This window comes from Capricornis sumatraensis, chromosome 8 (genome assembly GCF_032405125.1).
Source record: "Capricornis sumatraensis isolate serow.1 chromosome 8, serow.2, whole genome shotgun sequence".
Lineage (NCBI taxonomy): Eukaryota > Metazoa > Chordata > Mammalia > Artiodactyla > Bovidae > Capricornis > Capricornis sumatraensis.
The window spans coordinates 105767707-105793886 of NC_091076.1; the positions used below are offsets into that span (position 1 = coordinate 105767707).

General features: G+C 45.8%; 1 protein-coding gene across 3 annotated transcripts; it reads right to left on the reverse strand.

Moving 5' to 3' along the window:
• Positions 1-271: 271 nt before the first annotated feature.
• Positions 272-26180, reverse strand: NUP85 (nucleoporin 85). 3 transcript variants are annotated; one of them, XM_068977134.1, is made up of 19 exons: positions 26089-26180; positions 20806-20899; positions 17178-17340; positions 14188-14258; positions 13527-13570; positions 12453-12522; positions 11178-11299; positions 8422-8556; positions 8206-8328; positions 7873-8004; positions 7526-7632; positions 4342-4425; positions 4122-4187; positions 3778-3929; positions 2936-3053; positions 2733-2833; positions 1338-1489; positions 730-831; positions 272-396 (listed from the first exon to the last, which is right to left on the reverse strand). In XM_068977134.1, the coding sequence occupies exons 1-19, from the start codon at positions 26119-26121 to the stop codon at positions 295-297; spliced, it is 1971 nt and encodes a 656-aa protein (XP_068833235.1). In that variant the 5' UTR covers positions 26122-26180; the 3' UTR covers positions 272-294. The 3 variants fall into 3 exon arrangements, with proteins under 3 accessions (XP_068833235.1, XP_068833236.1, XP_068833237.1); XM_068977135.1 differs by lacking the exon at positions 8422-8556; XM_068977136.1 differs by lacking the exon at positions 272-396 and having other exon boundaries at positions 735-1047.

The window sequence follows — 26180 nt, forward strand, 5'->3', positions numbered from 1 at the left end:
GTTAACAGATGATGCTGAGGTGAAGCCAAGTTTCAGATGCACAAGCAAACCACTGAACACTCTTGTTCAGGTTTCTACCTGCAGGCAGGAGGGCTCTGTGTTCCCTGTAACCTCAGGGATGCTTTCTCACCAAGGTGGCTACTTCAGGTTTCCAGTGCTGGCAGGTTAAAACCTCCCCACATGTAAGAGCTATTAAGTTCTGTAAGAACTTGCCTGTATTTGCAAAAAGAAACATTTATTCTTTTTAAAGTGTATATACATTGCCTTTACAAAGATACCATGTTGGAGCCAGCTTCAGGAACCTTCCAACGAGCCTTCTTTTATAATTGACCGAGCAAGATTCCGCGCAAGAGCAAGTCTCAGGATTTCCACCTTGGTGGTCTCAATATCATCATCCTAAAAGCAAAGAGAGCCTGTGTGAAGACCAGCAGGAAGTTTTCCTTCTTTCCCAAGACTAATCCAAAGGGAGAGAAAGGGCACACAGCAGTCAGTAGTATCTTCCAGCAAGTTCTTCGTATGAGACCGAGCTGCATGCAGAGGACCACCACAACTGACAGGAAAGGAAAAAAATCGAGATCCCAGAACACTAAAATCACCCCATTTCCTCCTAAAAAGTTAGTGTGCCATAGTCACAAATGGTAATGTGAAAGGCGTGTGAGTTTGTAAGGGGCCAACATCTTGTGGGGCAGGGGCCTTCTCTCCTCTCCATCCTGGAACCATCAGACTGACCTGGAGCTGCTGGGCGTCAGGCTCTCCACACAGCGGCCTTCCTGAGGTCAGATCCTCCAGACACCTCAGGAGCTCATACGTCTGCTCCGCGGAGAAGATCACCTGTGGGGAGAGGCTGCTTCGCAGAGCTGTTCCCCAGCCAGTGCCTGTAGTGGTCCGTGCGAGGGCTCGGGCTGAGACAGCCTTTCTCGTATCTCATGGAGAAGTGTGCTGGGGAGTGAGAGGCCCCACTCACTCTCAGCTCTTCTCGTCAGGGTCCTGGGCTGAGCACCGTCAGTGGACGGCTGCCTCATTTCAAGTCATTTTCTTGTGGAGATACTAGATTTCCAGAGTGGGCGCCAGAAATACTAGAATTAGTATTTATTATTTCATGAATAAACCCAAAGTAAGAATATTCTACAAGAGAGCTGAACAGACTCTGCAAAAATGTCAAGGTTAAGGAAGACCAACAAAGGCAGAGGCATTGATGAGATACAAAAACTAAATTCTGGAGATACTAGATTTCCAGAGTGGGGGTACAAACACACACCCCTACTTAGGAGATGATGGATGATATACATTTGCAACAGCTACGGGATAAGAGAAGACACTGTGGACTCAACCTGTACCTGTTTCTGTTCCAAAAGGGGCAGGGCATCTGTCAGCAGCGTCATCCAGAAAGACCGGGGGGCGATCTGGGACGTCATCAACGAGAGGAGGAGAGAAGCGGCATCGACAAAGCGTTTCTCCCCGTATAAGCGGTGGAACTCGCGGTACTTCCCTATTGGGAAGAGAGAGCACTAGATCACCTGTGACCCTAAACAAGAGACCCCAGAGCAAGGAAATTCTTCCAAAGTGGCCTCTAAGCTCATCACCCAACAAGACCAAAAGGATTCAAAATCCTTGCTTAAAGGGGGCTCCAAAGTGCCAAACCTGGGAGAACACAAGCATCAAAATGAACGAGAGATATGGGTGATAATAGACTGAATAAAATAACCCTCGAGGCCATGGCTGATATAAATGAAAGAATAAATGGGAGGAAGGGGGGTTCCATACAGGGCCATGCCAACTAAAACACAATTTTATTGGCAGTCAGAAAATCACCAGTAGTTATGAACACTAGTGGATCAAAGTCTGAGGAGATTTAAATAATCCTGAAGTACAGCTCCATAGATGATTAATAAATCTGTTTAATAAATTTTAGAGGAGACCCCTGGTGGATGCTGCTTTAACCAAGTGATCAAGGTGAACTCCACTAAGGGAGTTCCTATTAACACATCCCCTCCGTGGAATTCCTGCCAAGTATATAACCTGAGGCTGTTCATGAATAAACCCAAAGTAAGAATATTCTACAAGAGAGCTGAACAGACTGCAAAAACATCAAGGTTAAGGAAGACCAACAAAGGCAGAGGCATTGATGAGATACGAAAACTAAATTCATGACAAAGGACTTTATTGGGACAACTGATGGAATCAGAATATGGATTGGGTGAGTATTCTATCAATGCTGAACCGCCTGATTTTCATAACTGGTTAAGTAAGAGAATGTTCTTATTCTTTAGGATATACATGCTCAGATATTTAGGGAGGAAGAGAAACAATGTCTCCAACACATTTTCAAACTATTCCCCAAAAACCTGACTGACAGAAAGAAACAAATGAGGCAAAACAAATAACTGGTTAACTTGGTAAAGTGTGCAGGGTAGTCTCATTCCTTACACTACTTTCACAATTTCTAAGTTTCAAATTACCAGAAAATGTTAGCAAAAAATACTCTTTGCAGAGACCACATAGACGCCTATGTATTTTAATGTTTTTTTGCCTCCTTTGGTCATGCTACATAGTATGTGGGCTCTTGGTTCCCCCACCAGGGATCAAACCTGCGCCCCGTGCAGTGGAAGCATGGAGTCTTAACCACTGGACTGCCAGGGAAGCCCCTCAGAGTTCTATGTGTTTTGGACTGGAGAAGTCTAGAACTTCTGTGCACTTGTGCTGAAGGTCCAGGAGACAGCTCAGAGACTCACCCAGGAATGTCAGTCGATCACTCAGCATCATGGCTGGCCCCAGGTTGTCAATGAGATCCAGGTCAGAGAAGCAACCTCGCTCACAGTAATCCCTGAGGAACCTGCAAGGCCGGCCCAGAGATGAGAGCGGCAGCCCCAGGCCCCCTCCTCAGCCCTGCAGCTTCCCAGGCAGCACCCGGGAAGCACACAGAAGGGGAGCCCACCTGTCTGATACCAGCGTGGCAAAGGCAGCATCTTTGGCTCGAATGCTCCAAGACAGAGCAGAGCCCAGGCGATTGTTGCGGACCGCTTTCATGGCCAAGATCTTACAGATGCTGCGAACTTTGCAGGGAAAAGAGAAAAGGCAAACCGTTCACCCTACAAATCGCTCCATTCCCAAACCCTGCTGAGATAGGAACAGCCTTCCCACTGCCTCTAAGTTTTATGTGGCTTCTCTGGGCAGCAGAACTAGGAACTGTGAGGTTTATAAATTGTCTTCTGGCCTCGTTAACAGTCTGACCCACCCTGGTAGGCTTTGGCTTTCTGAGTAGGTTTCACTTCAGGGGTAGCAAGAATATATGCAAGGCTCCCCACATATCAGCACGTCATTATCTGTCCACATGCTGAAAATCCTACCAAGCTGTGAGTCTTGAGTGCTATATGCTTTCAGGGACAGTCATAAACACGCAGTGCCTCTGGGAAGAATAACTATTTAGGCCTGTACCACTCAACAGCGAAGGGGGAAGAGACGGGGCAAACTTCAACGTCTCCCCGTGCTCTTCCTGAGTCATCTCCAGTCCTCCATCCCCCCAAGCTAGCCTGAGCCAGCAACGGCAACCCCCCTGGGACAGGACAAACCACGGCTGCCCCAGCCTAACCTCTGGTTGGAAGCACGAGCGTAGAAGTGGTCAGGACCTTTATAGCAGGCAGCATGCTTGACTGCTTCTAGGTCCCAGTGGGCCCCCAGCTCTTCTTGCCCCTGCCCCAGGGATTCTCCAACGCTCTGGCTCACCTCCTGGCAGCTACTGCCCAGACTCTCTGAAGGCTGGGAGGAGAGTCCACTCACCTTGCTCCGTCATCTGCCGCTGCTCACAGACCCGCAGTACCTTAAGGGCTTTCTGCTCCGTGGTCAAAGGGATCCGCTCAATATGCAGCTCCAGAGAGACCCGGCCCAGCTCTGGACAGTGGTCACAGTAGTCCACACCCAGCTGCCACAGGCTGCGTGGGTCCGAGGGGGACAGACATGAGGGCTGGAGAGCCCAGAGGCTGCCCTGGGGCCGGGAACCAGCCTCCAAGGCAGCTCTTCCCCAGACCCTGTGCCCTCAAGGAATCAGACGGGAAAGAGCCGCGTCTACCGGCAGTGCCTGCTGGAGAGCACCCCGCTGCCCCTCAACCCTGCGGCCTTCCTACCTGTGATGAGCGAAGAGTCCTGAGGCATATTCTAGCAGGAGGAACTCTCTCATGTTGGATCCAAAGCTGGCAGAGAACAGACCACGAGACCAAGGCTCCCGGGCTGCTCTTCAGGGCCCTCTTCGGCAGCCCAACCTCCCCTGAGGCATTCTGGTCACCCTACCCTGAAGGGCCTGGGTGGCAGCAAGCAGAAAGGTTGGCATGGCCACGGCGTACTTACTAGAGGTTGTGCGACTGCAGGAGCTTGCAGTGATCCAGCAGGTCTGTCAGATGGGCCACGAACCACCAGTTGCTCAGGGCAATGCTACGGGTTCAGATAGCAAGGCAAGAAGCAACATCAGGATGAGCGGCCACGGCCCCCAGGTATGGAGCATAAGCAGGAGCCCCACAACTCCTTTGCTAAAAAGGAGGGGAGGGACAGTGTCAAGCTGGACTTTTGTCTGCCCGCTAGGTGGGGACTAATAACACACCAAGAAGGACATTCAACCCCAAGACAGCAGCCAGCAAGACGTTTCATTGGAGAACGTCACACCGAAAAATAAAATCCAAGGACCCAGTGAGATATAGAGAATGCAGATACAGGGTAATGGGTAAGAAAAGGATGAAAAAACCAATGGGATTTGATTCTTGATGAAACATGGAATTCAAAGAACTATGTCTGTGTGCATTTGGATTGCTGTTTACGTTCTATTAACATTTCTCACTGTTGCATAGTTTTGATTAGCATATTTGATGAACACAATTATATATACATGACAGCACTTTAAAAAGCACCTTGTATTGTCTATTAATACTTTGTATAAAAAATTATTTTTTGCTTGATTACATGATTAATAATCTGGTTTTATTGGATATGTAATCTGACACATAACGAAGGTATAAAAGTCCGTCCCCAAACCACATTTAATCAAAACCTAAAATCATCTCTAGCCCTTATTAAAAATGACATTTTCTAGGGCCCTCTAAATGTTCCAGATGTTTTTTTACACCGCCAAATTTTGTAAGCTCACGAGCATTCTGTATAGAATATACCAGTGCACTCATGCAATGTGAACACATCATTTTGAGTTACATTTTTAATTTGTTACTTGGCATAGGCCTTTCTGTATCTGTATATAATGCTTGAGTATTTTTTAAATCTTGGGAGAGGGAAAAGCACCTTCAGTGTTGCTAGGGTAAAAAATCCTGCTCTCAGGATATAAAAAGAATAGGGATTGGTTTACACTGAATGACTGACTAAATGGGCTGTCTGCCCTGCCCTGGGGCTGCTGTCGTCCTGTGAAGTACATGCCAGGTCCCCTTTTCCTTTTGCTGGATGGCAAGAATTGGCAGCTGCAACCCACAAGAGAAGAAATCCAATTTTTCCTCCAGCTGTGGATATGCCAGGCAAACACGTGGCCCTTCAGCAGGAGCTGGTAAACTGTGATCTCCCAGGGCCTCCCTAGGATTCCCTCATGGCTCAGACGGTAAAAGAGCCTGCCCACCATGCGGGCGGCGTGAGTTCAATCCCTGCATCAGGAAGATCCCCTGGAGAAGGAAATGGCAACCCACTCCAGCATGCTTGCCTGGAAAATCCCATGGACTGAAGAGCCTGGAGGCTACATGCAGTCAATAGGATCACAAAGAGCCGGAGATGACTGAGCGACTACACTTTCAGGGTCTCTCTGCTCTGCCTCTGGAGCCCTGTCTGCCCCACGGCCAGGCATGGTTGACATGCGGGTCATCAAGTACCCCTATAGAAAGCTTCCTTCTAGCTGAGGAAGGGTTCCCTCATTCTCCCTAAGAGGAGTGAACAGCTGACACCAGACCTGAAGCTCAAGGCTCCCCTACACCACCAGTGCCCCAGCCCAGACAGAGGCGCTATTTTCCCCTGGGAAGCGAGCTGGGGCCTAACCACAACAACCCATGGGAAAGCAAGTGCTCAGGAGACCCCAGATCCCACCCTTCCTCATCCAAGAGGGCACTCTCTCTCTGAGGATACTTCACCCCTTCTTTCAATTAATGGGCAGAGGTCTGGGACCTGCTTTTCAGAGTACAGCAGGAAGAAGCTTACTGGTCAGGAAAACCCGAGCTCCTAGATTCCGAGCTAATGGAAATACCTCGATTTTTTTCCTGCCTGCCAGGGTAGACGGACACCCAGACTGAGGGGCTGCAAGTCTGATCATTCCTCCTTCAAGACTGGCAGGGGTGATGCATTTTTCAGCGGCGTTCATTAGCACCACGCCTCTTCGTTACACTTCTTTATCTTTTCCTTCTACAACCACTGAAAACAGCAAGGTGCTTTACCTTTTTTATTGTCCTTCCTTCCTCTTTAGCTCAAATCTGTCTTGATCCTAAAATCCCAGATGTGGCTTATGAAGGAAGCCCTCGAAGAAATAACCCACTGCCTGTAACAGACAACACATTCTGGAATGCCTATGCTTTGAATTATAGACAGAGACACTGACAAAGGTAAAGACTAGTGTCTGTGCCTCTGGGAGCCATCCCCACTGATCCTTCACTGCAGATACAACCCCTCGCCAAAATCAGCTGAATTCTGTTATCTTCCAGTTCCAACCAGTCCCTATTTTAGAGGTTTGTGAAAAGAATATGGACACAAACCTTCCTTTCTCCAAGTCTAACACCATTTTCTGAATGGTGGGCCTTGGCTTTCTTTTGGCCAAACAGAAGAGCAGGTAGCATGGGTGGGGATGGGGGGTGGAAGCGGGGAGACCTTCCCACTGCCCAGATTCACTAACAAAGAAAAGATCCAGTGGAGGTCAGTGAATTCGATGCCTGAGCAGGGCCACCTGCCCCAGCGGTTCCCTGCCTTCTCCCTCTGCACGAGGAGGGAGGGGAAGTTCTCTCTGACTGACTACACGTGTGGATTCTGGAAAGCTTTGCTTTGGATTCATTGTTTCATGCTCCCTTTCCTGCCTTGCTGAAGGTCTGGGGAAGAGATCTGGGGAGAGGGCTGGTGTAGAGTCTCTGCTCCGAACAGACCCAGCCCCGTGTGGTGGCGTGGTAGCTCCTGGCTCACCAGAGAAGTGCTGTCCTGTAAGGTAGCTGCATGTCCATCAGGTTCCAAGAAACAAGCTGGCTGGCTATTTCTGGATTTTAAATACCATAGTAATTTCTTGCAATATTACTTTAAGTAAACATCCCTAAAGTGCAAACTGGTACAGATACAGGAGCCTGCAAGCCTCAGGAAGGCCCCCAGGCTTGTCCAGAGAGAAGACACTGTCTACCTAATGTGGCTGTGGCGGGGGGCACGGGTCTGTGGGAAGAAGCCTAAGACACCAACAGGAAGGAGCAGGACGCTCTGGAAAAGGACGGCGGTGATGGGCGTGCGACACGGTGAATGCACTAGCTGCTGCACTGCAGCCCTGAGGCACCCAGCATGGTGGTGGTGCAGCGGGTCCTACCTGCACTCCTTGATCACTTGGTGGATGTCAAACTCGAAGGCTGCCATCAAGATGTTGTCCAGGGGCTCCGGGCTGCTCTCACCTCCCAGAAACAGGTCAAGGCTGGACTGTGGAAAGGTGGTGACCCATTCAGTCCCTGGATGGTGGCAGAGACTCAAGGGGGCAGGCAGGGCTGCTGTGTAAGGGACCCTGGAGAAGGGCAATGGGGTCCTTCAAATTGGGCCCAAGGAAAGCCCCCTCTGTTCTCCAGGGAGGGTCAAGTCAACAAGGCCACACGGTGAAAGTGACTGGCAGGGAGTGGAGCCCCGGACGCCGACTCCCCTCCCCTCCTGGAGGAGCTGACGCACCTGAGCGTAGAGATGCAGATCCATGGGCTTGACCGTGGGCTGAGAGTACAGCAGCCGGGTCACCAGGAAGTGATACCAGTTACTCAGAAGCTCCTTCTGCTCCAGCAGGGCGGCATCATCTCCCAGCAGGACCTGAGAAGAGACGCTGTCCCTTAACTCTGGGGACACTTCCCCGTAAGGCTCATCTCAGCTGGAGCAGCTGAGTCAAAAGCTCACTCCTTCCCAACAGGGCCCATACAGAGCCCCGTCTGAGGAGGAGCTGCTGCTGGGCTGGATGCCAGGACCCCAGGAGGAGCTGGCTTGGCCCCTGGCCAGGACCCGCTCCCAGCAGACCTTGCAGAGGGACTCGAGGTGGGGGTTGGAGGCGAATGTGCCGTCCTGGAGGTGCCGCTCGCATTCCTCGTGCCAGTGCTGCCACCTCAGCTCCAGCTCCGTCAGGGTCTGCGTGTTCCCAGGCTGTGGGAGAGACGCAGACAGGGGCGGTCACCATGGCAGCCCCTCACGCTCCCTGTATAAACCCCTCTCCACGACCCGGGCGGCTCCACATACGCTGAGAACAGGCATGGTCCTCATCAGGTCCCCCAGGACTCGGCACATGCCTGCAGAGGTGGGGTTGGTGTCAGCTTCCTTGGAGAGCATCTGTCGGGCCTCGTCCAGCCGGCCCTGTAGCACCAAGGTGGTCACCTGGGAGGACACCAAGAACACAGCATCCAGGTGGAGGCTCAGCAGCCAGTCCGCTCAGCCAGCTCTGGCTTCCTCATCCTGGAGAAGTGTGATGGTTTCTCCGTCAGAGGTAATTTAATTCATCCAACCTTCTAGTTTTAACCCATACCATGCATTTCAAACTGCGTGTTGTTGTATCGCACTGCAGGTGACTGACTTTTTAAAAATGAAACAGAAAATAAAAATTACCAAAGTGCATCAAATAAAGCACTGATCCGTAAAAGTTTCAGTTGAAAGAAAAAGTTCTAATTCAAATACTGGGTTAGCCAAATTTGGTTCAGGTTTTTGCATGCTATTTTATGGCCTGGGTTCCTGGTTGGGGAACTAAGATCCTGCAAGCCACGGCAAAAGAAAAGGAAGAAGAAGCAGCAAGCCAAGGAAACACATGCTGCCCAGTCCCAGTCCCTCTCCCTGATTCCAGACACGCACATCCTGTTGCCAATGGCTCCACTGGGTTCACAGGCACCTTAACATGCCTCGAAGTGAACACCAGGTCGCTTCCAACCCACCAAACCACATTCTTCTATTTCTTACACATCCAATTCATTAGCGAATCCTATCACTGTACCTTTAAACTGCATCCAGAATCAAATCACTTCTTATCACCTCCGCCACTCAGCTCCTACCCGGGTCCAAGTTACCACCACAGCTGCCTGATTTAGGACCTGAGCCTCCAGACTGGTCTCTCCGTTCTGCTTTTGCTCTATTCTCAGCAGTGCAGGCAGAAAAGCCTTTGAAAACCTAAATCAGGGACCTCCCTGCTGGTCCAGTGGCTAAGACTCAGTGCTCCCAATGCAGGAAGCCTGGGTTCCATCCCTGGTCAGGGAACTAGATCCCACACGCCGCAGTTAAGAGTTCACATGCTGCAACTAAAGAGCCTGCATGCCACAACTAAGACCCAGCACAGCCAAATAAATATTTTTAAAAAGAAAAGAAACTCTAAGTCAGATCACAGTGTTCCTGTGTTTGACCCTCTAATGTCCTCCGTACCCCAGCTGACTCAGGAGTAGAACGGGAGCTCTACTGTGTCCACCAGCTAGGTCATACCTTTATCTCCTTCAGCTAACCGAATCAGAACAGCCCTGTGGGACAGGTGTTACACTCTCCAGGCTACACACGAAGAAACTAAAGGCAGTCAAGTGACTCACTAGAGCTCACAGTTGGTAAGAGGCAGAGCTGGGATGCTAACCTGGCCAGCTTGGCACCACAGACCCTGTCCTTAGCATTCCAACTACCCTGCCTCTCTGGGGCTTTCCTGGTGGCTCAGTGGTAAAGAATCCTCCTGCCAATGAGAAGATGCAGTTTGATCCCTGGGTCGGGAGGATCCCCTGGAGAAGGAAACAGCAACCCATTCCAGAATCCTTGCCTGGAAAATCCCATGGACAAAGGAACCTGGTGGGGTATAGTCCACAGGGTCCCAGGAGTCAGACAGGACCGAGTGACTAAGCATCACCACCACACTGCCTCTCTAGGAGCTGAGCCCTCACTCCTCGTCACCTCCTCAGGTTCCTACCCACACGTCACCTCACAAGGGTGCCCTTTCTCGACTTTAATACTCCCAATTCCCCTCTCCTGCTCTTTCTCTCCAGAGCACTTCACTTTTACACATATTTTACTTGCTTCTGTATTTATTTCCTGTCTCCCCACCCAGAATGCAAGTTCCGTAAGGGCAGGAACCACTGCCTGCTTTGGTCCTGGTTGTTTCCTTAGGGCCTGCACACAGCACCACTCAAATACACAGTGAATGAATCACACACTTAAACCCTAGGCCCAACCATTTCTGAACAAAGGCTCTCCCCTTTACCTGCACAGATCTCGGAGCACCCGAAGGCCTCAGAAACAGCATCAAAGGCAGCAGCTCTTTACCTGAATTTCAGATGTTATAAGTCTCCAACATTCAAGTCAACCAGCAACCTCCGCCCTGGTCGCTCCATACTGGGTCATAGGTCAGTATAGGTGAATGGAAAAGTACTGCACACACACAGACACACAGACACACACACAGACACACACACACACACACAGACACACACACACACACTTTCAAACTGACCATCCACAATGACTGGGATCATCAATGTCTTTGTTTTTAATAGCTTTACTGATTGCAATGTACACCTTATAAACATTCACCTGTTCAAGTGTCTAATTTGGTGAATTTGAGTAAGTTTATGGAGTTGGGCACTATCATCACAACTCAGCTTTAGAACACATCTAACACCTCAAAACATCCCTCAGCTCACTGACATCAAACCCCTACCCCAGCACCTATCCATCGGCTTTGCGTTGTCTTCACCAAGTCTCATCCTTAGATCCACAAAAAGATCAAAATTCCCTTCTCACTGTGAAGTCTACAAAGCATTATTTTTCTTACATGATAACTTAGTTCAAAACTCTCCCATGGAGCAGGGAAGAAAACACCTCCCTAAGCACGCTTCCCTAAGCACATCTCCACGATCACAGACTCAAAGAACAACACGCACACGGGCTCAGCAGGGAAACCCGCAGGCCAGCCCAGGGGCCCAGGCCAAAGAGAATACGAGGAGAAAGGCAGGGAGGCCCAGCACGCACAAGGGTCTTACCAAGTTCCAGAAGCTCTCGTGTTTGCTTGGATTCTCACTGCCCAGAACATCTGCCGACAAATTGTCCACCTCGCACACATGTAGTCGGACCCAGTCAAGGAGGTACAGGAGGAGAGGGCCAGCTGGGAGGAAACACACAAGCAGTAGATTCCACTTTCTCGAAGTACAGAGAATGTAGGGCAGGCGAGCGAACTATGGTGGAAGTGGTTTGTCCCTCTTCAGTGAGCGGGCGTGTGCTCCTGACAACAGGGCTGAGCTAGCGAACGGACTTCTGTGGGGGCCTCCTCTGTGCCAGGCAGCTCAACCTTTCACTGAATCGTCGGGGGCACTGAACATGAGACCCAGATCTCACAAGCCCGACCACCCCCAGCTTCTTCACAACTATACAATACTCAGTGACCACATCAGTAGTGGCCATATGGGGATGGTACTGACTAGGTGCCAGGTACACAGACATGATAAAAAGACAGCAACAGTCCTCAGAATCTACTGGAGGAGGCAAGCAGACAACCAACCAATTCAATTTCAAGCTGCTCAGTGCTTGAGCAGGAGTATGAATAAAAAGCTGTGACCGCAGAGAGACTAGTAATACACACTTATGGACAACAGTAAATACAAACCATTAGAAGAAAGCAAAAAGGCCTACAGCCCCTCCACAGAGAGCCCACTCAAGCCAGAATACTGTACTGACCACAATCAAATTCAAGATCAAGGGAATAATTCAGAGTGGACGCATGAAGCCGTAGGGTTGCCCCTGACCCAATCACCAGCAAAGGAATTCTCTAAGGGATTCTGCCTTCCACCACTTAATCCTGCCTCATATCCGTACAACATTTTTCATTCTTAAAATTTTAAACAACGGAAATGTACTGTCTCGTGTTTCAGGAGGCTAAAAGTCTCTGGAGCTGGGAGGGCTGGTTCCCTTGGAGGCTGAAGAACCTGCACACACCTCTCCCGAGCTTCTAAAACTTTCTAAAGCTTCACCAGTCCATGATATAAATATGGACCACTCCTTTCGCACACTAGTTTAATATCTGTTTCTTCATATTTTTTAGGGGTCACCTGCCTACAACTTAAGGTTTTCAGAAGATACTCTGACTCTTTGCAGTATCTTGACAAAAACACAGGCTTCTTCAGGCATCCTGTAACACCTCCCAATGCTTATATTGATGAAAAGCAACGAAAAGAGCATTCTAGGCAACAGAACACTCAGCACAGCACAGGACAGGGTAGGGGGACACCTCTGCCGCTGTGACAAGATCATTCTGTGCTCACCTGGGGCTACTTCGATAAAAAGAATCTCACAAAGGTTCCAAATGAGTTCCATTGCCGACAGAATGGAGACCTAAGGAAGGAACAAGTTTTGACTGAAAACGTTCCAAAGATTTTTTTCCCCTAGAGCTAAGAAACAAAGCAGAGCTTGAAACACATGATGGTCATTCATTAACTCAACATTTATAGACTATTCCTATGGTAGGGTTCCCCACAAGACAGTCAGAGAATTTTAGGGGGTGGGACACAGAATAATAGTTTCTGTTTTAATGGTTGTGGTTTTACTTTAATGTGCGTTAGGAAAATGTAGGTAGCTCTTTACACCCAATCTTCATGAATATTATACTTTAGGAAGCAGCTCTTAGTAAAAAGGGAGATTTGATTTTTAGAAAAATATTTAGCAAATAATATAATAATATACAGGTACAGCAAAAATTAATGATGTTCAAGGGACTGATGTTTAGGAAACAGTCTATTAAAAAAGTAAACCCAATGTAAGACTCCAAAATAAATCAGCTGTGGACCCTGACCTTAGGAATATGCAGTACCCCTATCATCCTCCTTATACAATCACAGAATTTTATACCTTAATCATAAGGAAAAACAAATGGTCTGATGACTTCAGAGATGGTGCACCAGTCCCTACTGACTACTGAGTTTGAATAATATCAAAATTCTAACCAAAGAATGAGAATTCTTTAAGTCACCTTCCAACTAAAATGTAACAATCTGCCATTTAAAAATACTGGTTCATTGAGTATTGTTCATGAGACTAACCAGGGGTTCTAAAACCTCAGCTCACTATCTCACAACGTGGTTAGGATTTATATTTCCCTTAAGAGCTAAAAACTTGTACAAGTGTTTATCAAGCACATCCTTGTGCTCCAAGGTGCTAAGCCTTGAAGAGGGCACCAGGAGGTTCAAGATGCTTCTTACCACTCCAAGGAGGTGCCTGTCTACCTGGCAAGAAAAGAGACGTCTGCAGTATCAGTGATTACAAAGCCATCCCCGGTGGCTACTGAGGACTCAGAAGGACATGAACGGTGCTGGTATGACACAGGGGCCCCACCCCCTTACCTGGCTGCTGAACTGGCGGCCCCTGGCTGAATCTTTATCAGCAACTAACAAAACACAAAGTATTTTAAGTGAGCAATGTAACTTGAGTCTTACTGTTAGAGCTTCATATGCAGGTACTATGGCTTGTGCCTTCTAATGACCACCCATTTTCACTACAGATTTTTCTGGAAACATGCTTCATATCTCTGCTGTACATCAATGGTCTCAAACCACGGCCCAGAAATGACAAGTGTCTCTTTCAACTACAATGTGGCAAACGTAGAGACCACCTTGGTATACAAGATTCTACCAGCACCTACGAGTCACATGGCTCTCCGGGTTATGCTAACCTTCAATCACCAAGATCAAAGAACTGGAATGTAATTGTCACAGGTCTTTAGTTTGGCCCGTTAGCCTCATACCTGCTAACATAATATGTTCTAATTTGCTCTAAAACATACTCAAGACTATGGGGTTGCACAGAGTCAGACATGACTGAAGCGACTTAGCAGCAGCAGCAGCAGTACTCAAGACAACTGCCAGAAAATTAAAGATTATGTAAGATAGGAAAGTGAGTGTTAAACTAGAATGTCAATCAGATTTTACCTTGTAGTACTTATAGCCAGGTAAATACTTCAATTACACACACACACACACACACACACACACACACAATACTTACCTGCAAATTGGTGCATTTCCTCCATGCACGCTCTTATGACTGATCGGTAATTTTTACTCACTCGAACCAATCTACAAAAGATGAAATGGCATACAAGATGAACCTGGAACAGTCTGTGGTGACAGATAATAAGGAACATCTCGTGATGATAGAAAGTATCAAAAAAAAAAAAAGATAAAAAGCTTGCTGACAGACAGGAGCCAACTTGAAGGAGTTCCTCATGGCCAAAGCTAAAACAACTTGAGCCACAAAATAAACAAAATACCATATAACCCAGGGACTAAAAGAAATATCCATGAGTCCACAAGGATATTAACTGTCTCAAATGAGACCCCCTAATGGATCCTAAAATTAGTGGCTGAAATTTGAGGAGAAATGGGATTTTCATAGTCTCAGAGCTTTTCCCCCAAATACTTACTAGTTACAAAGGGAAAGATAACTGTATAGTACAGAAACCCAGTAGAAACCACATTAACCAAGTGATCAAGGTCAATATAAACATAATAAAACATCAGCATCATGAACCTCATGATGTGATGTGTGAAGAAGGACACATCGCACCACTTCTGTGGTATTCTTGCTAAAAATGCATAATCTCTGCTCAGTCATGAGAAAACATCTGACAAACCCAGGACACTTTTCAAGATAATTGGTCAACATTTTTCAAAAGTGTTAAGGCCATGAAGCAGATTAGGGAGAAAAAAACTAAATGCAACCTCATTTGGTTGCAGAAGAGAAAAAAGGGCATTAGTGGAAAAAATAGTGGAACTGAAATAAGGCCTTCAGTTAATCATACTGCATCAACATTTAAGTTTCCCGGTTTAAATACCAGTAATATGGTTGTACAAGATACTAACATCAGAGAAGGTGGATGAGGTATGTACAGAAGTCTATTATTTTTGCACTTTTTCTGTATGTTTCAAATTATTTCAAAACAGAGTTCTTAAAAAAGGAAAGAGCAGAACAAAACAAACAGAAAAGGAACTGGCTATTAGTTACCAAGATGTAGATCCTTAGGAAGAAACGTTAGTTCTAAATGAAGAGACCTAAATGCTGCCTACTGGCTCCATTATTTTTGTTTATTTTCTGGCTCCCTTTAAAGATGAACAGAAGGTACAATGGGGCCAGCAGCAGTTGAAGCAACTTGCACACACTCTCACTTAATTTTTCAGTCAAGACTCAGCCCCAAATAAGTAACTCACCTGGCCAAAAAAACAAGATGATATGCTGACCCCCACACACAAAACAGGAGCTACCCTCCCACCATTAGCAGGACATTCACATGTTCACTAATTTACTAAATTCAGCAAATATTTAAAAGCATCTACTATATAGAGGAATGAGGATATTTGGGAGCAGAAGGCCCATATAAACAAGACAGGGTCCCTGCCTTCAGGGAATTACAGGACTTTTGACATGCTTTGGTCAACAGAAATTTCTCTGAGTTATCAATATCCTGTACCAGAGCCTCTTGTCACCAGTGATCTTTCATAAGCACACAGACACACACACATGCTGACCAGGGTATCCTCTGCGGTGATTCATCTGTAAAATGCTTATCCAGGAAGTAAAATACTGTGACACTGTGGTTTATGAAAAGAAATAAAACACTGATCTTCACCCCTAATCCCTGACCCACAGCTCCTAAAACCTTTGAATAAATTCCTAAATGACAAGAGCACTAGCAGCATCTTTTGTTCCAACTCTAGGTAGCTCTTGGATGACGACTGATCACCAGAAAGCCCAAGCCATAATTAGAAATCGAAATTATCAGCCCTGTCCCTGACTTCCCCGGAGAGGGGAGAGGGCCATAAATGGAGATAATAATTGATCATGCCTACATGAGGAAGATTCCATAAAATCTCAAAGGCAAGGGGTTTGGAGAGCTTCCAGGTGGGTGAACACATCCATGTACCAGGATGGTGACACACCCCAACTCCACAGGGACAGGGTTCCCGCACTTGAGACTCTTCCAGACCAGGCCCCACGTTCATCTTCACCTGGCTGTCCATCTGGGTCCTTTCTTATATCCTTTAATGAACTGCTAAACTTGTTTCCTTGAGTTCTGTGAGCTCCTCCAGCAAATTTATCAAACCTGAGGTCACCATGGGAACCTCTGACTTATAGCCAAGCTGGAGAGCAGCTGTAGGTAACCTGGGGATCCACTATTTGTGACTGGCATCTGAATGGGAGGCAGTTTTGTGCGATAGAGCCCCTAATTGGTGGAATCTGTTGCTATCTCCAGGTAGGCAGTGTCAGAATACAGCTGAATTGTAGGACACCCAGCTGGGGTCAGAGAACTGCTTGGTGCGTGAAAACTCCCACACATTTGATGTCAGAAGGGTTATGAGTGAAACACAGGGAAAACGTTTTGTTTTTTCCAACACAAATACTAACATTATCTATTCCCTAGACATATGAATAGACACTAAGAAAAACCTAGCACAGGGGCTCTCAAACTCTACTTGTACTTGACTCACCTTGAGACTTTAGGATCCACCCCTAGAAATTTTGGAGATATGAGGTAAGGCCTGAATAAGTACCTGACACTGATGCAGTTAATTCACAAACCACACTTCAACCAATTCTAGTCTATAAACAATGCAAGTTTTCTGGTCTCTTCCCCAAAAAATGCCTTGAAAATAATTCTTTAAAGACAAAACAAAACTCTCAACAGTGGGACCTCATTCAATGACTCTCGGGTGCTTATCTGGCCTAAATTTTATTCTTTGGAGGGTAAATGAAGTACGAACAGAAACAAAGAAAGCTCATCAAGCAGCCAGCAAGTCGACTGGCAGCCATTCACACATTCTCTGTAGGACTTCTCCATCCATGACCACTCACACTGCCCAGCAGAGGCCAGAAAATCAAACCCGGAGTCCCATATTTCTCCAGGAGATCCATCCACTGTGCAAAAGGAAAAGGATGCATTTCACTTGGTTTTTCCAAATTCAGTTGTGGGAGGCAGCACCTATCAGAAACCAACTTACTGAGCTTTCCTGGATTTTCCAGTCAACTCTTCTTCAATTCTTTGGAGGCCCACGAAGATCCCATGGGATTCATTGAAGAGTTTTCTCAGGATTTTGGAGTAAACATCTATATCCTTTCGGATGATATGGATAAAGGGGCAACCTGCCACCATCTCTGATTTTTCTGAAACAGGAAAAAAAAAATTAATATCGATCACCATCATCCTCATCAAAGCACTCTAAAAATTTTAATTTGAGTAGCTAATTACAAAAGCTTCAGCTTCTTTGCTACTGATTTCATGATACATTATTTAGCCACACATGAATTTCTAGTCTTACTTATTTTGGCCATGCAGCATGCAGGACCTTAGTTTCCAACCAGGGCTGGAACCCATACCCCTGCAGTGGGAGCACAGAGTCCTAACCACTGAATAGCTGGAGAAGTTCCTCATATGTGAATCTTTTAGTCTTTATTTATTTTGGCTGTGCTGGGTCTTTGCTGCTGCTTGGACTTTTCTCTAGTTGCAGGGGGCGGGGCCTACTCTCTAGGTGCGGTGCAGGGGCTTCTCTTTGCCATGGCTTCTCTTATTGTGGAGCACGGGCTCTAGGGCATGCATTTCAGTAGCTGTGGGTCACTGGCTTAGCAGTTGCAGTTCCTGAGCTCTAGAGCACAGGTTCGAGTTGTACCACACAGGATTAGCTGCTCCATGGCATATGGGATCTTCCTGGACCACGGATCAAACCCATGTCTCCTGCATTGGCAGGTGGACTCTTTATCACTCAGCCACCTGGGAAGCCCCCATATATGAATTTTTTTTAATGTTTTTTTTTTCTTATTGCAAGATAATTGCTTTACAGAATTTTACTGTTTTCTGTCAAACCTCAACATGAATCAGCCATAGGTATACACATGTCCCCTCCCTTTTGAATCCCCCTCCCATCTCCCTCTCCGTCCCACCCCTCTAGATTGATACAGAGCCCCAGTTTGAGTTTCCTCAGCCATACAGCAAATTCCTGTTGGCTCTCTATTTTACATATGATAACATAAGTTTCCATGTTACTCTTTCCATACATCTCACCCTCCTCTCCCCTTTCCCCATGGCTATTAAGTCTATTTGCTATGTCTGTTTCTCCACTGTTGCCCTATAAATAAATTCTTCAGTATCATTTTCCTAGATTCTGTATATACGTGTTAGAATATGGTATTTATCTTTTTCTTTCTCACTTCACTCTGTATAACAGGTTCTAGGTTCATCCACCTCATTACAACTGACTCAAATGCGTTTCTTTTTATGGCTGAGTAATATTCCATTGTGTATATTTACCACAGTTTCTTTATCCATTCATCCGTTGATGGACATCTAGGTTGCTTCCATGTTCTAGCTATTGTAAATAGTGCTGCAAAGAACAATAGGATACATGTGTCTCTTTCAATTTTGGTTTCCTCAGAGTATATGTTGAGGAGTGGAATTGCTGAGTCATATGGTGGTTTTATTCCTAGGTTTTTTTTTTAAGGAATTTCCATGCAGTCTTCCATAGTGGGGGCATCAATCTTCATTCCCACCAACTGTCCAAGAGTGTTCCCTTTTCTCCACACCCTCTCCAGCATTTATTGTCTGTAGACTTTTTGATGAGGGCCATTCTGACTGGTGTGAGGTGCTATCTCATTGGAGTTTTGATTTGCACTCCTCTAATAATGAGCAATGTTGAACATTTTTTCATGTGGTTGTTAGCCATCTGTATGCCTTCTTTGGAGAAATGTCTGTTTAGGTCTTTTCCTCACGTTTTTATTGGGTTGTTTTTCTGGTATTGAGATGTATGAGCTGCTTGTATATTTTGGAAATTAATCCTTTGTCAGTTGCTTCATTTGCTATTATTTTCTCCCATTCTGAGGGGTTTTTTTCCCACCTTGCTTATAGTTTCCTTTGCTGTGCAAAAGCTTTTAAGTTTAATCAGGTTCCTCTTATTTACTTTTGTTTTTATTTCCATTACTCTAGGAGATGGGTCATAGAGGATCTTGCTTTATGACATATGTGAATTTTTATACACAAATGTTTACTCTTAGACTTTATCCCTCAACTCACTAGCATACTCTGTAAAGACATTTCACCTCTATCCATTGAAATATACTAGGAAAAAAAAGGAAACCACTTAATATTACCCTATGTAAACTCAAAAAATAAGATAAACCCACACCTAAAGTTTTACAATATGTCAAAATAAAGTTTCCTTTTATATTACTTTTTATTGCCATTACTCCTAAAACAAAGAATCAAGAACTGACTAAACTATCTTGCAACAGTGATGAAAAGGCTCTGTAATGATAAATTATAAACCAACAACTTATGGAAATTTCACATATAGCAGCTTTTCAAATAGGTTGTGATAACATTCAATGGCTTGTTGTGAATGTGATTTCAATAAATAAAAAAAGAAAGAAAATCTTGAGTTTCCAACAATCAAGGACAAGCTAGAAATGTTGATAAGCTTTCTCATTAAGTAGGGAAAGAAGCTGTTCAGACACAGTCACAGAAGTTTCTCTTTTGAGCAACTTCTACCACTCTACCAAACTTGAGATTCTCAATACCAAGATATCCCATAGATATTTGGCAACATCAGGTATCATTTCAAACTATAAAAGCAAGAAAAACTACTCTGCTTAAAAATTACACGAGGGGCTTCACAGGTGGCACAGTGGTAAAGAACACGCCTGCCAATGCAGAAGCCACAAGAGATGAGAGTTCGATCCCTGGGTCAGAAAGATTCCCTGGAGAAGGAAATGGCATCCCACTCCAGTATCCTTGCCTGGGGAATCCCATGGACAGAGGAGGCTAGAGGGCTACAGTCCGTAAGATTGCAGAGTCAGACACTACTGAGCATCAGTGGTCTAGTGGTTACAACTCCATGCTTCCAATGCAGGGGTCATGGGTTCAATCCCTAGTAAGGGAACTTAGATCCCACATGCCATGCCAAGTGGCAAAAAAATTTAATTAAAAAAAAAAAAATCATACAAACTGCATACTATGTAATTTGCTAAAATTATGACCTTAATTAGCTCAAAGTGCTCTCAACAAAAGAGGAAAACCTCTATATTTGGATAAAGAACATGACAAAGATTCACAAAATAATCCTTTCAACATTTCCTGAGATTTCGTTCTTGAAAAGGAGAAAGCAAAATCAAGTATCAAGAAGTCTATTTTACCTTGCTACTATAGGGAGTCTCCATCAGAAAGGTAAGAGCCATGTCCGACACCTGACGGAGCTTAGAGGACAAGTTATTTTGTTCACAATGAAAAAATGAAGGTAAGGGCTGTGACATCAGCAAACATTCACAATGAGGGGACTACTACAAAGAGAATTTAGTCACTCAGGGACAAAAAGGGAAACAAAAAGCTTCAAGTTTTTAAGTATAAAGAAAACTTTCTTTAACACTGGGAAGATCATTGTTAACTTTTTTCCCCTGGACTCAACATCTGCCAAGTCTCACAAATCAATGAAAATCTTAAATAGCCAAAAAGTTTCAAAAATGAAAATGATACAAAAGAAGTTCAACTGTTTTCATATCTAAGCTAGTCAAATCTGAGAGAATAAAGAGAGAAAAAAAATTGTACCAACACAGATAATCTAAAAGAGAAACAAAAAAACCTACCTTTTCTATTGAAAGAAGTTTCACACACCAGCATCTCTCCTGGACCCCAGTCAAAACACATTTGCTTCTTCTGGGAATTCACTCCTGGAATCCACTAGTAAAAAAATAAAAATAAAAATAAGGCACAGAAATTGTTATTCTTCCTAAAGGCTTTGCTTTCAACTGACTTGCAAGTATAATTCTAGTGATCAGTGGTCGTGAAAGTTATCAATCTATAAATCTATAAATACAACTGAGTGTGGCTGAGATAAGCCCAGTCTGTTAGACCCTAAATGAGCAAGAAAGTTTTGTTAGGCACCTTGACCCAGCCTGCCACTTCTCAAGTGCTGATAAAAAGGAAAGCTACCCCCTAATCAATTATTATATGGTAATTTAGTGATCTGTAGTTCAGAAAAAGGGCAGTTAAAAAAATTAAACAGGAATTGAACCTCCGTTACTCACTAAAAAGACCTCCAATCCCATGGCCGCTATGTCACATCTTAATGGCGCTTAATTTTTTTCTCCAACTCAGTCACTCCAATTCCTCTGAGTCTCAGCTTCATAAATCCAACTGCATAATCCACCCTTTATGAGTTATCTAACCTCCAGAGCTATATCCATAACATCAAGAGCCAAAACAGGAACTTAATTTATGGCTGCACACGGGCTTTCTGTAGTTGCGGTGCTCGGGCTTCTCACTGTGGTGGCTTCTCCAGTTGTGGGCTTAGCTGTCCCGCAGCATGTGAAATCTGCTGGGAACAAGGACTGAACCCGTGTCCCCTGCATTGGCAGGTAGATTCTTATCCACTGAACCACCAGGAAAGTCCCAAAACAGGGACTTCTGATGCTCATTCCCAAACCTCATTCCACTTCAGCAGTAGGACAAAGCCTTCCCCAACTGTCAGGAGCAACCCTTGTAATCCTCCGCTTTCCCTCATGACCCACTGAGGTCGTGCTAGTGGTAAAGAATCCGCCTGCCAATGAAGGAGACACAGGTTTGATCCCTGGGTGGGGAAGATCCCCTGGAGAAGGAAATGGCAACCCACTCCATTATTCTTTCCTGGAAAATCCCATGGGCAGAGGAGCCTAGAGGGCTACAGTCCATGGGGTCGCGAAGAGTCAGGCACAACTAAGTACATGCATCTCTCCCATACCTCAGCAATTCCACTTCTAGGTATTTATCTGGAAAGAACCAAAAAAGTGAAGTGAAGTGAAGTGAAAGTTGCTCAGTCATGTCTGACTCTTTGTGACCCCATGGACTATATAGTCCATGGGATTCTCCAGGCCAGAATACTGGAGTGGGTAGCTGCTCCCTTCTCCAGGGGATCTTCCCAACCCAGGTCTCCCACATTGCAGGCAGATTCTTTACCAGCTGAGCCATCAGGGAAGCCCTTAAAAAAAAAAAGACAAGAACTGTAACTCACATTTCTTAAGAGTCCTTGACCTAAAAAGATAATACCATTGGTCTAGAAAAACTACTCAAGATTAATCTCTTTGGATCCACACTGAAACATTTCTGAATCTGCTAATTACTAACTGGCCTTCATGAGCCTTGATATATATTCACCCTATAAAAAGTGACAATAGTTTTCAAGGTTATTCATCAGCCTCTTGAGAGTGTGTATAGAGCAAGCTTAAAGAGCAGACTCTCAGATACAGACATGACTGAATTCAAACTTTCATTGTTGAGATTCAGACTCTAGACTATGGATGATGCCCATCTGAGAGGCTGTGTCCAAAAGGCCAACCTGATCTTCCTACCTGGTCTTCCCAACACCTATGTAAAGCTGGGTTGTCACAAGCCAGTCATCACTACTGGGGGCAAAATCCAGCTTTGATTGTTTCCATTCCATTTGTAAATGCATGACTAATTGTCATGGTTCAATAGCAAGTAGCTCTCCAGGGTCGCACAGAGTACTGGGAAAGTTTCCCCATCCAAAGATTCTGACATAAGGAAAGGAGGGAAAAGCAAGATAACATGTAGTCTGAAAAAGTCCCAGTGATTCCAACAGTCTATTTTTCCTCCCTCAAAACAGTGACACAGTCCTTGATGGATATTTAGCATTTAAAGTACTTCATATATGCATTAAAAGTTAACACTCTATAGAATATAGTAGTAAGCTTTATAGAGCGTAACATCCCACGTTCACTGCCGTTTGAGATCTCATGTCTCTTGTCCAGTTAGCTTTGAACTGACTTCTATTTTCAGTTTTTAGTTTTGTGAGCTACTGCTTTGCAATTTGATGGCTTCAGCAGAAAGCTGAAGGAATCTCAACTTTCTAAAAAGCAAAAATGTAAGGTCAGGCAGCTTGCCATTTAGCAGGGCTTATAGGTTACCAAGAGCTAAGAGATGCAAAACAAGCCTAAACAGACAGACGGAAATATTTCCTAGTCAGGGAAGTCAGGGAAAGCTTTTCTGACAAAGAGGCTGCTGGAGCTTGTAAGTAAAAAAATGAGTGGGATAGAAAGCCAAGAGAGAAGAGCATCCCAGACAGGGGAAGGATAGGTATCCCTCTTCTAACAGCCATGAATCTCCTTCTAAGCATCATATATCATCCACATCTGACATACTCTCCTGAGAGTTCAAACAGACGTGAAAGCAAACAGAGCAATGAAACAGCAGGAATATTCTCCCGAGACCTAGTAGATGCTGAAAAGATCAAGAAGTGATAGAAAGAATACATGGAAGAACTGTATAAAAGAGATCTTAATGAACCGGATTACTAGTTAGTCCGGTTGTAGTTAGTTACCCAGAGTCAGACATTCTGGAGTGCAAAGTCAAGTGGGCCTTACGAGAAGCACTGCTGTTAATAAACTAGTGGATGTGATGAAATTCCAGCAGAACTACTCAAATCCCTAAAGGAGAATACCATCAAGGTTTTGCATTCATTATGTCAGCAAGTCTGGAAGACCCAGCTTCATCCCAATTCCCAAGAAGGGTAGTACCAAAGAATGTGCTAACCATCAGACAATTGCACTCATCTCCCATGCTAGTAAGATCATGCTTAAAATCTTGCATGCTAGGCTGAAGCATTATGCGAACCAAGAACTTCCAGATGTCCAAGCTGGGCTTAGAAAAAAAAGAGGAACTAGAGATCAAATTGCCAACATTTGCTGGATGATACAGAAAGCAAGGGAATTTCAAAAAAAACATCTATCTCTGCTTCATCAACTACCCTAAAGCCTTTGACTGTGTGGATCATGACAAACTGTGGAAAACTCTTAGAGAGATGGGAATACCAGACTATCACTCCTGTCTCCTGAGAAATACTCCCTGACTGGCAAATATTTCCCATCTGTCCACTCAGGCTTGTTCTACACCTCTTAGCTCTTGGTAACCTGTAAGCCCCGCTAAACGGCAAAGAAGCAAAGTTAGAACTGTGTATGGAAAAACTGATTGGTTCAAGATCGAGAAAGGAGTATGACAGGGCTGTCTGCTGTCACTGTTTAATCTATAGGCTGAGCACATCATGAGAAATGCCAGGTTGGGTGAGTTACAAGCCAGAATCAAGATAAGCAGGAGAAACATCAACAGACTTAGATGATGATACCACCCTAATGGCAGAAAGTGAAGAGGAACTAAAGAGCCTCTTTGTGGAGGAGAGTGAAAGAGTCAGCTTAAGGCTAAATATTAAAAAAAACTAAGATCATGGCATCTGGCTCCATTCAGTTCAGTTGAGTTCAGTTGCTCAGTCGTGTCCGACTCTTTGCGACCCCATGAATTGCAGCACGCCAGGCCTCCCTGTCCATCACCAACTTCCGGAGTTCACTCAGACTCACGTCCATCGAGTCCGTGATGCCATCCAGCCATCTCATCCTCGGTCGTCCCCTTCTCCTCCTGCCCCCAATCCCTCCCAGCATCAGAGTCTTTTCCAATGAGTCAACTCTTTGCATGAGGTGGCCAAAGTATTGGAGTTTCAGCTTTAGCATCAGTCCTTCCAAAGAACACCCAGGACTGATCTCCCTTAGAATGGACTGGTTGGATCTTGCAGTCCATGGGACTCTCAAGAGTCTTCTCCAACACCACAGTTCAAAAGCATCAATTCTTCGGCGCTCAGCTTTCTTCACAGTCCAACTCTCACATCCACACATGACCACTGGAAAAACCATAGCCTTGACTAGACGGACCTTTGTTGGCAAAGTAATGTCTCTGCTTTTTAATATGCTATCTAGGTTGGTCATAACTTTCCTTCCAAGGAGTAAGCGTCTTTTAATTTCATGGCTGCAATCACCACTGCAGCAAATAGAAGGGGGAAAGGTGGAAGTAATGACAGATTTCCTCTTGAGCTCCAAAATCTCTGCAGATGGTGAGTGCAGCCATGAAATCAAACACAATTGCTTCTTGACAGGAAAGTGATGACAAACCTAGGCAGTAAGTTGAAAAGCAGGGACATTACCAACAAAGGTTTGTGTGGTCAACGCTATGGTCTTCCCAGTGGTCATGTACAGTTGTGAGAGCTGGACCGTAAAGAAGGCAGAATGCCAAAGAATTGATGCCTTCCAACTGTGGTGCTGGAGAAGACTCCTGAAAGTCCCTTGGACAGCAAGGAGATCAAACCAGTCAATCTTAAGGGAGGTAAATCCTGAATACTCACTGGAGGGACTGTTGCTGAAGCTGAAGCTCCAGTATTTTGGTCATCTGATGAGAACAGACGACTCATTTGGCAAAGTCCCTGATGTTGAGAAAGATCGAGGGCAGGAGGAGTAGAGGGCGTCAGAGGATGAGATGACGCGACGGCATCAACGATGGAATGAACTTGAACTTAAGCAAACTCTGGGAGGTGGTGAGGGACAGGGAGGCCTGGCGTGCTGCAGTCCATGGGGTCTTAAAGAGCTGGACACGACCGGGCCACTGAACAGCAGCAGTCTCCCAAGAGAACTATACTTGGTAAACCTAGGGCCTGCTCAAGCAGAAGCCAAGCTCACGGGGCTGCGACGTGAAGCTTTGCTCCGCTGGGAGAAAAAAAGCCGTACAATATCTCCGCCTGGCTCCAACCCGCTCATTAAAGCTTTAGCCCAAGAGGAAAAGCCAGAGAAGCAGGGAGGTCGGGGAGGCAAGGGACGGAAAGGAACAGAGTTGGGGGGGGCGGTCTCCAGGGCCAGGTATTCCTCAGAATACACAAGGGAGCAGAAACCCAGCGACCACCAGGACCCACACGCGGGGAGCGAATTAATGCGACTTCCGAACGGGGGGGCAACTGTGCTGAGGGAAGGGGCCGGGCACCCTGCCAGCGGCAGGGACGAGACGGACCCAATCTCCGGGCCCCGGGGCGGGGGAGAGCGTACTGTTCGGGGCCCCCTTACAGTGACCGTCGGCTCGCTGTCGAACTCCTCCATAGCGCCGCACCACAGCCGCCGGGAACTCGCAGGGCCGCCAGGGCTCGCGCCTCAGGGCT